At 39.6% G+C, this 14621-nt stretch overlaps 1 protein-coding gene across 1 annotated transcript; it reads left to right on the forward strand.

Moving 5' to 3' along the window:
- The first annotated feature begins 2972 nt into the window (after positions 1–2972).
- kiaa2026 (KIAA2026 ortholog) lies at positions 2973–7615 on the forward strand. The gene is made up of 4 exons (XM_011481972.3): positions 2973–3625; positions 4224–4926; positions 5741–5941; positions 6028–7615. The coding sequence occupies exons 2-4, from the start codon at positions 4235–4237 to the stop codon at positions 7613–7615; spliced, it is 2481 nt and encodes an 826-aa protein (XP_011480274.1). The 5' UTR covers positions 2973–3625; positions 4224–4234.
- Positions 7616–14621: the final 7006 nt, after the last annotated feature.

Below are 14621 nucleotides of genomic sequence, written 5' to 3' on the forward strand. Positions count from 1 at the left end.
TAAAACAAAAAAGAAGAAAACACACACGCACACACACACACACACACACACACACACACACACACACACACACACACACACAAACACACACTGTAAAAGGGAGACAAGCGTGCATTTCAGACCAAATATTTTAACACTCATTATACACAGTCTGAACCACTGCAGTCCAGCACTTTGTGTTATATTCTATATGAAAAGTGCTATATAAATAAAGTTTGATTTGATTTGAAGTCAAACTTTGGGCTTTTAATTTGAAAAAACACCTTTCGGGTTTGTACTGTATATCATCTGTCAGTCTTCTCACTTTCTCCTGTCTTTCTTGGCTTTTACTTCCCGGTGAATTGAACAATTTAATTACTTTTGTAAACGTTTATATTTTTTCTGTTTTGTTTATTTATTCAACTTTTCTTTGTATTACTAAATCTTAGCTTTTTTAAAGGGATGCCTTATATCTCGGTTAAACTTGTTTTCTAACTTTGTTTTCTGCTTGTAAAATAGAATAGAAAAGAACAGAATAGAACTTTATTAATCCACCAATGGGAAAATTACTTTTTACTTTAGCTCTATTAAAAAAAAACACTCATGAAGCACTTTGCCACATTTTTGTTGTTTAAGTCCCCAAAATGAAACTGGATTGGCAATTTCTTAGTAAACATTGCTCCAAAAGCTTTGTTTGAATATGATATTATAAGATATTGAAAGCCTCGCTTATCTTCACTTAAAGCCTACAACATTCAAACTCCGCAGAAGGGATGGGCGATATATCAGGTACCAGTATTGACATTGCCCAATATTTGCATAACTTGAGTTTATCTGTATCGGTCAGTCTGATATTAAAAAAATCTACCGATATTCTCCTGACTGTTTTCAGAAACACCATCATTGAAATGTATACTTGTTTCTTATAGATTGGGAAGCTTATGTTTGCAGTCATAGTCAGTAATTGACTGTTTTCATGTAAATGTTGCTTTTGACAGGGATACATGTTGTTCCTAATCGATCCTTGGCAATGGGAAGCGTATGGTTAACAGTTATGTTCAATGTTCAATATATGGTCTGAACACTTACAGATATATTTATGTGAAAGTTTTAAAGTGAAACTTGTTCCTCTGAGATCATTTGCTGTATGTTTAAAATGCCAAATACAATGTGACTGTCCAGTTAAAGAACAGTTGTGCATTTCTAATAAAGAAACTAAAAGTAAATCTAGACTTTGTGTTACTGTGGACACTTAAGTACTGATATCGGAGAACATCGGCTGTCGGCCACAGTTGCAGGGTAAATATCAATTATCGGTATTGGACGGAAAAAATATATCAACCCATCCCTACTCTGCAGTGAGTAAAGGAAACTGTCTGAATAGCCCTTTGCAAAAAATAGTACACTTGGGATTTATTTAATTAATAATGCACTTCAGTATAGAAAGTATACTATAGACCATGTACCCATGGTGTAGAAAGTCTACTAACCTAATACCTTTCCAGACTGAATTGGAACACCTTTAGTTTACAATAAATACTGTAGATAGTAGTATATAAAAAAGTAAGCTTCAAATATACCGCCTAACTTTTAAAGTAGACTATATATACTTGTAGCACATTTAAATATACAGTACTACTTTTTGCAGCGGGAGACTTTAAATTTTGCGCTGTTGCCCATTTTCAGATCTCTCTGTGTCACACTGATTCAACATAAGTTACCTTTGTGTCTGAAATTAAATGAAAGTTAGTATTTATGGGTTAAAGATTCATTTCTTTGCCACACAACAATGATCAATCTGAATCTTTTTTGCTTTCTCCTACTTTTTACATTTCTGTAAATTTCTCGCATCTTTTGCCTCCACTTATTTACCTGAGTTTAGACAATGTTTTAGCAAGGTGGTAAAACTAGAAGAACTTATAACACATATCTAAATATAATGTCGCGTTTATTTTTTTTCCAAACACTTAGAAAAGTCTGTTAAAAGTTCTTTGTTTAACCTTAAATGATTTTGTCGGGTATTGTTTGTGAACAGAGAATGCATTGTCATTTTGAACATTTGACAGATAATCTCACGCTCTCTTTGCAATTTAGCCAAAGTTGTTGGTATATTAGAAACTCCCGCTGGTATAATTGCCTTGCTAGCAATTTTCTCTGCTGGAGACCAGCAGCAGTTTTCATGTTAGCCTGTAACTGTCAGCACAAGCTGTACTTGTTTACTGAAACTTTGTGTTGTGTTTTTTATTTGACCTTAAAAATGTGTTTTAGCTTGACTTTTACACAAGTATGAAACTTTGTTTAGGACAACCTTAAAGCCCTTAAGCCTTTAAACATTTTTAATAACTCAAATTTTAGGCAAATGCCTATACATACATTTGGTGGCAATGCATTGAAAAAATAGCAATACATCAGGTTGCATAATTCATAACTCACTGAATTTCATTGCAGTTTATCGTGCAAAAGTGAATTGTAAAGAAACAAATTGTTAAAGGTTTTTTAAAGCTTAAACCTGATTGTTCAACAAATGTAGAAAGTCTAGCATTAAAGAAAAGAAAGCTATGTTTTGAACAAGTCTCCATATCTGAAGTAAATACAGCTATAAATGGTTCACAACTTGTCTTAAAACAGGTCACACCTGGCTCTTTCACAAGTAATGAGAACGAGACATTACAAATGAAGCATAAACGCAAGCATCAAGTACAGGTAAACATTTGCTGCTCTTGATGTTGATTTAATTGTCTTAACGTGTTTAAATCGATCGAATAAATCAAAACAAACCCTTGCATTAATCTCCCCATTTAACGTTTAATTGAGGTAACAACAGCGACATCTGATGGTCAAAAGGAGAACGTTTATATTCGGGTTCTTTAACTTTTGTCTTTTTCTTTGGTAATTTTGCAATTCATTACTACAAAATAAAAGCGGGAGGAAAAATTAAAAAAAAAATGGAAATAAAATTGTACTCTGCTTGTGTATAATATTTATATATATAATATTGTTTATTGCTTACATCTTCCCCACTAAGCCAACTAACCGTCTGGTGATAACTGATATTAAAATAGAGCACTCGCGGTAAATACAGAAAAATTGAACTATTTGCTCCATAATCAACATTGCTTTGGTGACACGGAACCAGCTTGTTACGTCAGAGAGCACGCATGATGGAAGTAGAGCATCTAAGAGTGGACGCTCCACTACAGTCTTTACATTACACTGATTATTCGGCTAGTCTCTTCGGAGAACTGTCTGCACCCTAAAAATGAGCGACACATGGTGCAGTTTTGTTTCTCGGTTCAAGGTTGACCTTTTCGAATGTTCTCAAGAAGCTGTCAACTTGAGGACGTAGTTAGCGGGATAGCTATCAAGTGATGAACTGTTGTTTTCTCAGTCAGATACTTCGGCTAACGCTTCATTAGCCCACTTGTCACCGACAACGGTCCTAGCGATAGCGAGATGATCACGCCGCGTGACTTTTTGTCCGCTTAGCTAGAAATTCCGAAAATATGGACAACGAACGCAGCAATTGCAGGCCTCAACTTGGAGACAATAGTCAGCTAACGGAGCTAGCAGGCTATATTGGCAGCTAAGCTTGCTAAAAAGCTGCCTTGTTGCTCGGTGCGTGAGGAACAGTCCTTAAGCCAAGAAGGTAGGTTTTAAAAACAGCCAAATTCTGTTCATGGTTACATTGTTTAGCTCTTTTTCCCCCCATTATACCTTAAATTGTATAACGACGTATATACATGAATTCATATAGATACACGCACGCACACACATAATGCTAGATGTGTATTTGTGTGTAGTTAGTTATAGATAAAGTTTGGTTTGAATTTAGCGTTAGCTAACTCGCTTTAGCTAACATCTTGCTTGTAGCACATAATTTAAAGAAAACAAAAGTTTTTAGAAATCCAAAAGGTAAACAAAGTAAGTTGAGAGGTTCATAATTGTGGTTTGGTCAATGCCATCGCACTGAATCCCTCTAAAAAGCTCATTGAGCTGGCCATAGAATGAGAACCTTTTTCTTTTCAATAAATAAAGTTTAAAGTTTGATTTGATCATCCTAGCTAGCAGTGTTGAAACCATCCTTTGGCTGGCAGCCTTTGACATCAACAAACTACTTTCTGTTTTGCTGCTGGCCAGAATTACTTAGAATGAACATAGTGTATTGACTTTTTTCATATTAACAACGCAAGATTGTCATTTTCTGAGTAAGTTTGATCTAACTTGGCACCTGTTACCCATTTCAGGTGCCTGTACCATGTTTAAGGATGTGACAGATCAAATTACAGCAGCTTCTATCCAGCTCCACAGCAAGGAGTTAGCTTTGATAAACCAAAGCTCGGGATCTCTGCAAATTCCCTCTGGGATAATGTCATCTCAATTCAAGTGGTGGGGTCGGAGCTCTGGAGACACCAGCCTGGTGAAATCTGAATATGGTCTTCGTAATGGGTCCTGTGAAACTGAAGTTTCACTAGGGGGAGTTGTCACTGCAGAGGCGGATCACCTTTCTGTGTGCCACAATGGAATATCCGAGTTTTCCAACAGTGACATTTTACTGCCTGAGGTCTGCATCTCTTCCAACAGCAATAGTTTTGAGGAGGATATGAATTATGAGGTCCAGCAGGCTTATAAAATATTCAGCGGCTTTCTTCTTGACAAGTACAAAGGTCTCACTAGCCCCTTCTTCCATCCCACTGATGACGACGAGACCCAAGATGGAATTGAAGGAGTCCAGGGCCGGGTTCAGTCACAACTTGGGCAGTCCATGTGCTTGCAGAGGATAAAGGAGAAGTTTATCAACAAGGAGTATGAGACCATAACAGAGTTTGTTGCAGACTTCAGGCTAATATTGGAGAACTGTTACCGCTGCCATGGGGTGGACCACTGGATCTCCAAACAAGGTCAAAAGCTAGAAATTATGCTGGAGCAGAAGCTTACATTGCTGTCCAGGTAACGATTATTCACTCATGCACATTTTTGTAAAAATTAATAATGTGAACTGTTGCTAGGTACACAGTGATAAAACCTTATTAGTGGTAGGATCATTATGGAGAATCTATGTGGCTGTTCTTTGCAAGCTTCCCTTTAGGTTTTTGGATGGTGGGAAAGCAAATGGATATGCTCAGGTGTTCAAGCAAGACCTGGGTCATTGTGCTCAAAAACAACATAGTGGTATTATTAAAATAAAATAAAAATCCTTGTTTAAACAACCAAGTCAACTCAGCTTGTGTATTTTCTCTTTAAAATCACATATATTCCAAAACCCACTGGGAAACAGGTTGGCTTTTAAAAATTGTGTTTATTAAAACCATATCAATGGCTTTTGGGAGTTCTTATTTTTATTCTTATTCTTTTTAATATGCCAGTTGTGGGTTTTTCCTGCAAAGTTCATCCATCCATTCCCCAAATCCACTTTAACTCTTTCGGGGGATCATTGGGTTGCTGGGGCCTATCCCAGCTACTGTTTTGTAAAAGGCAGAGTATACCCCGGATGATTTGCCAGTCCGTCCAGGCGCCCCTTGCCACATATAAACTCCTTTTCAGCTGTGTATTTAACATATTTGATTGTAAAGTTTTTCTTATGTTTTTTGGTACATAATAATGCATTAATTCATGTTCAAGTTGTAGCTATAAAAAAAAAGAATGTTTTATATGTACTATTGCTTTTTGAATTATGCACAACCTACATAACACCAGTGTCATGATATTTTACTTACTGTTTATTTATTCTTGGTTATTTTTCCCTGTCCACCTGTCAAATTAGACCTCTGCGAGAGAAGACAACCCTTGCTGTCACTTCAAAAGGGCGTTTTGGCAACGATGAGGAACGGGGCTCAGGGAGTTCCTCCACGAGAAGAAGACTGGCTCCTCGCAGCCTGACGACAATTACTGTTGGAGGCCATGAGTCTGTCATGGTGCAGGCACTACGTCTGGAAGAGCAGCAGAGGGCTAAAGAGGAGAAAAGGTAGGGAAGTATTTGAATTACAAGAGTTACTTTTGGAGATGAAATGCCAAACTGGAGGCTGAAGCGCATGTGCCCCTTCTTTTCAGACAACGTGAGCTTGAGAAGAAAGAGGCAGGAGAAATGTCAGCTAAGGAGGTGGAAGAGTGGGAGCAAAGCTTATTGTCGCAGGCCTTACCCCAAACTGTGGACACAGTATGGGAACTCCCTGCAATTGGGCATTTTCTCTGCCTCGCTCAGACTGCTCTCAACCTACCCGAGATAGTCTTTTTTGAGTTGGAACGTTGTTTGCTAATGCCGAGATGCAGCCTCCTTCTCTCCAAAGTTATGTCTTCCCTGTTGTCCCCACCTCATCGAAGGGCTACTCTTCACCGCCGGCCCACACTGCCGTACCGCCGATGGGAGTCAGAGTTAAGACAACGCGTTTCGGGCTGGTATAGAACTGTTGGCTCCGCACGCAATCAGCAGCATCGAGCCGAGCAGCTTGGACTTTGCCATCAGTTTTTTCGGGTCCTGGGGGAGGAAAGTCCTTTGGAGGATACACCGTTTCATTTGTTGCCCTTCTACCAGCGAGTCTGGCTCCTGAAAGGACTCTGCGACCACGTGTATGAGACGCAAAAGGATGTACAGGACACTGTGTTGGCCCAACCTATCCACGAATGTAGGGAGTCTATTTTAGGCTATGACAGCAAAGAAAATGCCTACATACATTTCCCACACTTCTGTGGGGCAGATCTGAGAATTTACTGCCAGCAGCCCAGCTCCCCCCCAGCATTTCCTTTTCCATCTAAACTAGTGAAAAGGGTGGACTTCGGACAAGGGACGGAGAATGAGGGGAATAAAAATGGGGGAGTACGTGACGCGACCTTCATTGAGCATGAAGATTATGGGAAAAGAACAGTAGAGACTCGTGTAGGTTTCAAAACGGAGAATGGAAACACAGAAGACAGTACAATAAGGCTACATTTGTGGCCTACATCATCGACAAATGGATCTGAATCTGAGTCTTCTGGTGGTTTACTCTACAAAGACTCCAAAGTAGACTCAAAAACACATACAAACTCCTTGCGCCTTAAAAGGAGTTGTCATTTTGGAGTAATCAATTCAAAAATTGGTTTAAAGAAGGAGATTTTAGATGACCATAAACAGTCCAAATGGGCGCAGAGACCCTCAATGGATCATAACGTTAAAGAAGAAACACAAGCATCTTACATAAATGTGGAGGAGCACAGCTACACAGGCAGGTCACCTGCTTGTTCAGAAAGTCTGGGCTCCCCACCTAAGGTTTTGGAACTAAGAATAGAAGGCACAAGTCCCATTCATGGAAACAAATCGCTCCCTTGCTCAGATTGTTGGAAAAAGAAAATTGGTAACGTTGCATCTGCGGAGCATACCTGCGCCTGTGAAAAATCCGATCTCGCAACAAAACTATCACCCAGAAATGCTCAAAACTCAGCGGACGATTTGCTGAATGACAAAATGTGGACTAAAAAAAGGAAACACAAGAAAGAGCACTCAGAGGAACGCCTTCTAAAGGTTAAAAAAGAGGACAAGCAACTTCAGCAGGAAGACGGGCTCTTCCAGACCAAAGCTTCCAAGTCTGTGGTCTCTGCAACAATCAATAGAAAAGTTAAGAAGAAAAAGAGTAAAACAGGTGAGGATATGATCAATTACTGATTTATTGTGGATGAGAAACATTAAGACAATATGAAATGTGTCTTTTGTCATATTTAAGTCTTGTTGAATATATTGGGAACAGGAAAAGAAACTGAATCTATGGAGAAAATTAAAGCTGAATCACCATCTGAGTCATCGTTTAAGGTACTAAAAGCCTAATACTCACATTTAATGTGTGCTTCTAATAACAAATATATTGCAGTGTAGAAATAAGCCTCTCTATACTTTCATTTATTATTTTTTTGCTATTCTGTGTTTGCGGGGACTTTGTAGTTGGTATGTACCAATCTTGGCGAACTGCGAGAGCTGATCAGTAAGATAGAAGATGAGCTTGATGACATGGAAAGCACAAAGAAAAGATTGGTAAGAGGCTGTCCTTGCTAATTCAGAACAATTTCCCGCCATTTTTTTAAATAATGCAAAGCTACTTTTTATTTTTAACTCTACTAACTGGCTTTCCCTCCTCTTTCTCCATGTTGGAATGGATAGGGTCGGTGGTTCAACAGGAGAGAAGCTGTGAAGGATCTCCACAGCACTCTAATTAGACTTTTGAATGAGCTGACACCCTGGGAGCCCAAACTTGTGAAGGCTTATCACAGAAACAGGTTTGAGTAGATAACTGTTTGTGTCAGCATCTTTTATCAAATATGTCCAGAAAGCAATTATTAACCTTGTGTCGTTTAGACCCGTTAGTTTACCACAGACAGCGCTAAGTAATATGTCATTACAAAAACAATAATTTTTCTCTGTCTCTTCCATATCAGGCTTCGTCTAAAGAAAGAGTTTGATGACTTTAAAAGGAATCCGGAGTACAACAATTTTATTCGAGAAGAGTGTGTTTCCTCCTCGTCATCAGATGACGACTACGACGATGAGGAAATGTCTACGGAGAGGAATCCGTGTGACAGATTAAAGGAGGAAGAACTGGAGCATGTTCCACGAGGCCTTTGGAGTGGAGGTGATTTGAGTAAAGTGCCAATAAGAACATTCACCTGTGGTTAGCAAGCTGTAAAAGCAATAGTATTTTTGGGGTTAGAGGTTTTTTAGCCAAAACAATGAAGAATGTGAGAATTCTCCAAATTGCTGACTATTTGTTAGTTAAAATAGTACTCTTTGAAGTTGCACAAAGTAAAATGTTCAAAATATATCAATTTTAGAGATCTTTAATCTAAGTTTGACGCACAAAAATCAATTTTTGTGTCAATTCTTATGCACCAGATGACTTGGACATTGAAGCAAGAACTTTTTTTGTTGCTGTGGCAAAAAAGAGTGACGGATAACATTCAGCAAAGTCAAAACACAGAATCGGAACCAACTTGAAGCCTATTTGCTCAAATGAATCATTACATAATAAATGTAGATTTTTAAAAACTTTCAGTCAAGTATATTAAATATCCACTCTGACCATCTTTTGAGCTATTGTAAAAGTGTTCCAGGTGGTCTTTTAATAATTTTTTTGCTGTTTTTAGGCAAAAAAAAAAAAAAACGAAAATAACTGTCATTTTCTACAACATTGTTTCTGTAGAGCAGCAGGAGTTAATTAGATATTCGCCTCCGAGTTGTGGGTGAGACAGCTCCCCGTTGCTGAGAGCTCTCTGTTTACATGCTCTCCCACTAGCTTACAGCCTCTCATACTCACAACCTAACAATACCAGTGCAACAAAACGGCAAGCAATATCTGAGTTATCCAGCAGTACAGTTTTAAGCCAGATGCCAACCCGGGAGACGAAAACGATCTGAATAAAGAAATACTCAGAAATGCAATTTTTAGCTGAATTTTCTTTATACGTGTTCTCCATCATCAGAAAAATGTCACAAAAAATGTAAAACACCAAAAGTGCAATTTTCATCATAGTGAGTCTTTAAAGGGCTTCATTAATATATCATAGTTTCAAAAAAATAAAAAAAACTCTTATCTGGTGCAGTTTTGGAGAAAATGTTAAAATATTGGACCTCTGTGTCTTGAGAGTTTTTTAGACACAGCATAAAACAAAAGAAACGTCAAGATTGTACCTTCGATGTGTGAGATCAGTTTGAAACATTTGCAGTCTAAACCGGAATAACATAAAGAAACACATGGCGTATAGCCTTACCCCTTATTGTTTATTTAGATGCAGATGAATTAAAATTCATCTGCATCCCATTTGTGTGCTAATTTTTCAGAAAAAAATAGAATTAGAAGGTCAGATCTTGAAAACTAGTGCCTAACTAACCAAGATTTTATTTTGGTCTTAAAGTAATTTAAGTCAGAACTATGTGTCTATTACAAGTGCAAAGGTGAGTATTCAGCTATTTTATTAACTTTATAACCACCTCTGTTTTGTTTTTAGCAAACACCAGGGAGTTTGATGCTGACAAAACGGCTACCCGCACACCTCAAAACCACCTTAAACCCCATTTGAGCTGCTCAGAGATGTCTAACGTTACTTCTGCAGAGCTGAGGGGAGACTCAGTATCGCAGCTCACTTCTTCAGTAAACCAATGTAGAGATTTGGCATGGGCAACTACATCTCCCATCCTCCACCCCACCAGTGGACTTCCCAAAGGTTACACTCCCATCCCCACCCTGTTGGCCAAAAGTGTTGGGAACAAAGTAACCTTGATGAAAAGACCTTCTGATGGCCAAAGTGTGGCCTTCTCAGATGGACAAAGCAAAAGACTTTTGGTTTCTCCCTCTTCTGCCGTATCAACCGTGTCCCACATTTCAAATGCACAACGTTCCTCTATGAGTTCTCAGCAGAGCCTGCAACAAATAAAGACCCAAAGTCAACAGCAGGCACAAATACTTGGACAGTCGGGAATCACTGCTCTTTCAAAAACATCGGAGGATAAACTATCCTTAGCTGAACCAAAAAATCATGTCCAAGTGATCAACATGGTGGCTGAGGGAAGAGATCACGCTGTGAGGAAAAACAGTATGATCTCAATGAACACATTTGTTAGCTCTGATGTGGACCAAAACCCTGCAGAAAAGCAGATCCAACAGTTGGTGATCTTGCCATCAAACCTTCTCGTTAAAAAAACGGAAGCAAAATCGTCCTCCTCAAATCCACAACAATCTAAGGGTATTCATGTTGGAGGTTCGAAAGTGACCAGCCCCATCTTCATATCCACTGATGTGTCCGGGTTTACCATTCCTGAGACCAAGATCCCTGTCCAGCGGGTGCCCCCACTTAAGGATGCCAAGACAGTGAAGACTGCTCCTCCTGTTGTTTCTCATTTGTCTCTAGGGAGTCTAAGTAAGGGAGGTTCTAAGGGAATTTGCAATGTCCAAGTCGGCATGCCACAAGGCGGTGTCTCAGCCCCTTCGCCCATCACTACTATTTCCAGTGCAGTTTCGGCTGAAATGGCTAAGCCTACAGACCCTAAACAAGAGCTTAAGACTGTATGCATACGTGACTCACAATCCATTCTAGTTACAACTCGAGGAGGTAACACAGGGATTGTCAAAGTCCAGACATCCTCAGACCAAAATGCACTTGGGTCTTTTCCCACGTGTCCAGTCATAACTATTTCTCCTCAATTTAAAGCATTTCTCATATCCAAAACGTCATCGGCTCTCTCTGACCCCTCCACTTTTCAGGTTTCCACCACCAGTGTCCCAACAGAAGCAAGTGCACCAGTGACCCAGAATATGGTGTCAAATGTTCCTTCCACTGCCACAAGTTCTGTCCGAATGGCAGACCCAAGTAGCATTCCTGTTAGGAACTCAGAAAATCAGACTAAAGGAAGTGTTGGTGCTCTAAGTCAAGATTCTGGTTCCTCTGTTGGTTCTGCAGTTAAAGCAAAAATGTCACAGTCTACTGCTGGTTCTCTTTTGCCAATATCAAGATCAAAAAACCCTGTGACCTCATCAATTAGTAGCTCTGGTAATCCCCAACCAATTCCAAGGGAAACCACAAGGACTGGTGTGACACCTACCAGCACAGATGAGCGATCCTGTGCTAACAAGTATATACTGGTTAATTCCTCATCTTCATCAAATTCAACTGTAGTGTCACCAAAGAGCCCACCCTCCTCCACAAAACCAGTTCCCGGTACAAGGGTCACATTCGTCCCGCAACCCTCACCCACCAACTTCACAGGAAGCTCTCCAAAGCTGGTGATTGGAGTCAGCAGTAGTGGGTGGACATCAACAACTTCGTTTTTAAGCCAGACTCCAAATATAGGATCAGGTCCAACTCAGCCTGTTGCCGGCATCAGCTCAGAAGCATTGTTCAACATTAAGAACATTGCTATGTCTTCAGGTAAGTCTTTTTTTGTAACCCTTTATTCTTATTTTAAAATAAATTATAAAGCAGATTTTGTAATATGGTTGATAAATTTTGAGTTTTATTTTCTACAAATCCAACAAAAAGAAGAACGGGGGGAAAAACTATCAAAAATGATAATGTTAGATTTCAAATTCTTGTGGGCCACCCAGCGTATTTTCTACAGTACAAATAAGCTCTTTTTCAAATGGCCATTTTTTTTCCTTATGCTCCTTATTTACAAAATTTGAATAAAGTAATACTCAGAAATGGAATTTTGAACTTGTATGAACGTATATTAAATAAATTAATATATGTTATTCACCGTTAGAAAAATGCCACAAGAACATGTTAAAAACACCAAAAACATGATTTTCATCAAAGTGAGTTTTTAATGTGTTTTTCTCCAAGTACAGATTTCAGCAGTTCAGCAGCTTTAATACTTTTAACTCGTTTTTTTGGTTTCAGACTGCTGTTCTGTGTGATTATAAAGGGTTTTTTCTAAAAAAGCCGTGGGTGTCTAGAAGACAGTGGGCTTTGAATTGTAATAAAATGTAAATATTTCTTAAAAATGTTATCAAATTTTTAATTGAAGAGAAATTTAAAACTCAATTCAAATAAAAAAAAACTTTCTTTGGACAAATGTAAAATGTTGACTAAGTTGCAGAAAAATCAGTTGAGCTGCTTAAAGATCCAATGGAGCTTTTAGTTAAATAAAAAAAAACCACTTAGGAATAAGTGTAGCTTTAAGGTCACTTTTTATTTATTGTGGTGGAGAATCTCCCAAAGATTATAATAAAGTGTTTACACAGATAAATTATTTTTTCAAGTGTAGCAAAGTACAAACATTTTTCAAAAAATACTAATTTAATGTTATTATCTTTATCTCACTAGGGGTTCAAAACCAGCTGTCAGGAAAGATGACTTCTATTGGACAAAATATTGGTGCCGTGTCACATTTTTCTTCTATTTCACCACCAGTGACAGTCCCAAGGACGTGCTCCTATACTTCCACCACCACTACTACTGGACTGGTCCCAATGACGAGTGTGGTTTCGGCCACAGGCTCTTCTACCCAGCTTGGCACTTGTAGCTTTTTAACCAGTAGCTCTTCGACCCAAAATGTCTCACCCATCTCAGTTATTTCCTCAAAAAAGATCGCCACTTCTAATGCAACTGCCCTGCCTACAGGCAACTTGAGCGAAAGCAACATCAGTATACCTGCAAATATACTGTCCACCATTTCTGCTCAAACCACCACTCCCTTTGGAGGGAGCACAGCTCAAACACCTCCATTTGTAACTAGCAGTAATCCCTTGAATATCAAATTTACCATCAGTGAGGAGAAAGTATCTTCGCTGACCCCACAATTTCCTCAGACTCAAACCCAAACCCCGCTTTCCATTGCACCAACAACTTGCACTCAATCCTCCACCTCAGATTCCGGCACAGTCCAGCAGAAGATAATCCTCAACACCTCTACTCCCCTTACTGCTGGCACACAGATTGTCCTCAATAATGCACGTTTTGTCATCCCGCCCCAGGGTTTGGGTCCAGGCAGTCATGTTTTTATCATAACTAGCCCCGCGCCGCAAGTGCCTGTTGTCAGTTCTACTGGTACTGGACCATCAGCAGTTTTCAAAGTTGTAAGCTCTGAAGATGTAAGTTCCCTGGCCTCAATTTTGCCTCAAACTGCAGCCAAGCTGCCCTGTGTAACAGATATAAACTCTTTACCACTCACTGGCTCAAATTGGCGAAATGGCGCTTCTCATGTCTCGTCGTTTAAACTTGAAGGAACACACAGTCTGGGCTCAACATTAATAACTAGCACTACAAACGTAGTGTCTGCTTTTCCTCGCATATCTCCTGCTCCTCCCAGTAATGCTACTGTACCGTCTGTTGTTGCAACACCTCAAACGTCTTCTCCAGCAAGACTAAGCAACCCTACCTGTGTTTCCCCAATGTTAAATAGTTCCTCTTCCATCTGTTCAACCTCCAAATCTTCAGTTGTAGCTACTCCTTTAACCAAACTGTCTGGAAATCTATCACCGCTGCACGTATTATCCAGTCTACCAGTGGGTGCCCTCATTAAACCTGTTTTAACAGTTCCCGCCCCCTTTTCCTCATCAGAAGTCACAAACACACCAGCTGTTCGTTGTTCTCTGCCTGCCCACCAGATGGCAACCCTTAGTCAGACTTTACAACCCCAGAAAATACCAGTTAAAGTCACTACACCTTCTGCTGTTCACCTGCAAGGTTCAGTAGACATTGGTCTTGGAAACGCATCAATTCAAAAACTGATGCCAGTAGCCGCACAAATGATTGGTGGAACACAGACACAAGTTGTACCAACAGTGACTGTCCTTCCTATCGTCAGCATTGGGTCTAGGACACAGACTTTGCCCGTCGCCACTGTTCCACCAATTGGAAGCACTGCGTGCACCTTTGAAAATGTACATTTGGGGCCTGCAACTCAACCAAGCACCTCGATCTCGTCAGCTCAACCAGTCACATCACTGTTGACAAAAAACCAACCACTCGTCATGGGGACCAATCAATCTCTCAAAAAACACTTTGTGGACGTCTCAGCCTTGAATATCCTTACCGGAGGAGCATCGAAGCTACTCATTAGTCCTGATGGTGCTGTTTTGAACAGTGTGCAGTGCCAGGTCAGTCCAGCGGATGCACCAGTGATTTTTTCCAACAGTTCCACTGGAGCTCAAAAAACACGTGAAGCCACTTTACAGTCTAAGCAA

The sequence above is a fragment of the Oryzias latipes genome, chromosome 12 (genome assembly GCF_002234675.1).
Source record: "Oryzias latipes chromosome 12, ASM223467v1".
NCBI classification, from domain to species: Eukaryota; Metazoa; Chordata; class Actinopteri; order Beloniformes; family Adrianichthyidae; genus Oryzias; species Oryzias latipes.

Coding starts and splice junctions, on each gene's coding strand:
- kiaa2026 (XM_011481972.3), top strand. CDS start 4,235: ATGTTTAAGGATGTGACAGATCAAATTACAGCAGCTTCTATCCAGCTC. Junction 4,927..5,740: donor AAGCTTACATTGCTGTCCAG/GTAACGATTATT, acceptor CTGTCAAATTAG/ACCTCTGCGAGAGAAGACAA. Junction 5,942..6,027: donor AGGGCTAAAGAGGAGAAAAG/GTAGGGAAGTAT, acceptor CCTTCTTTTCAG/ACAACGTGAGCTTGAGAAGA.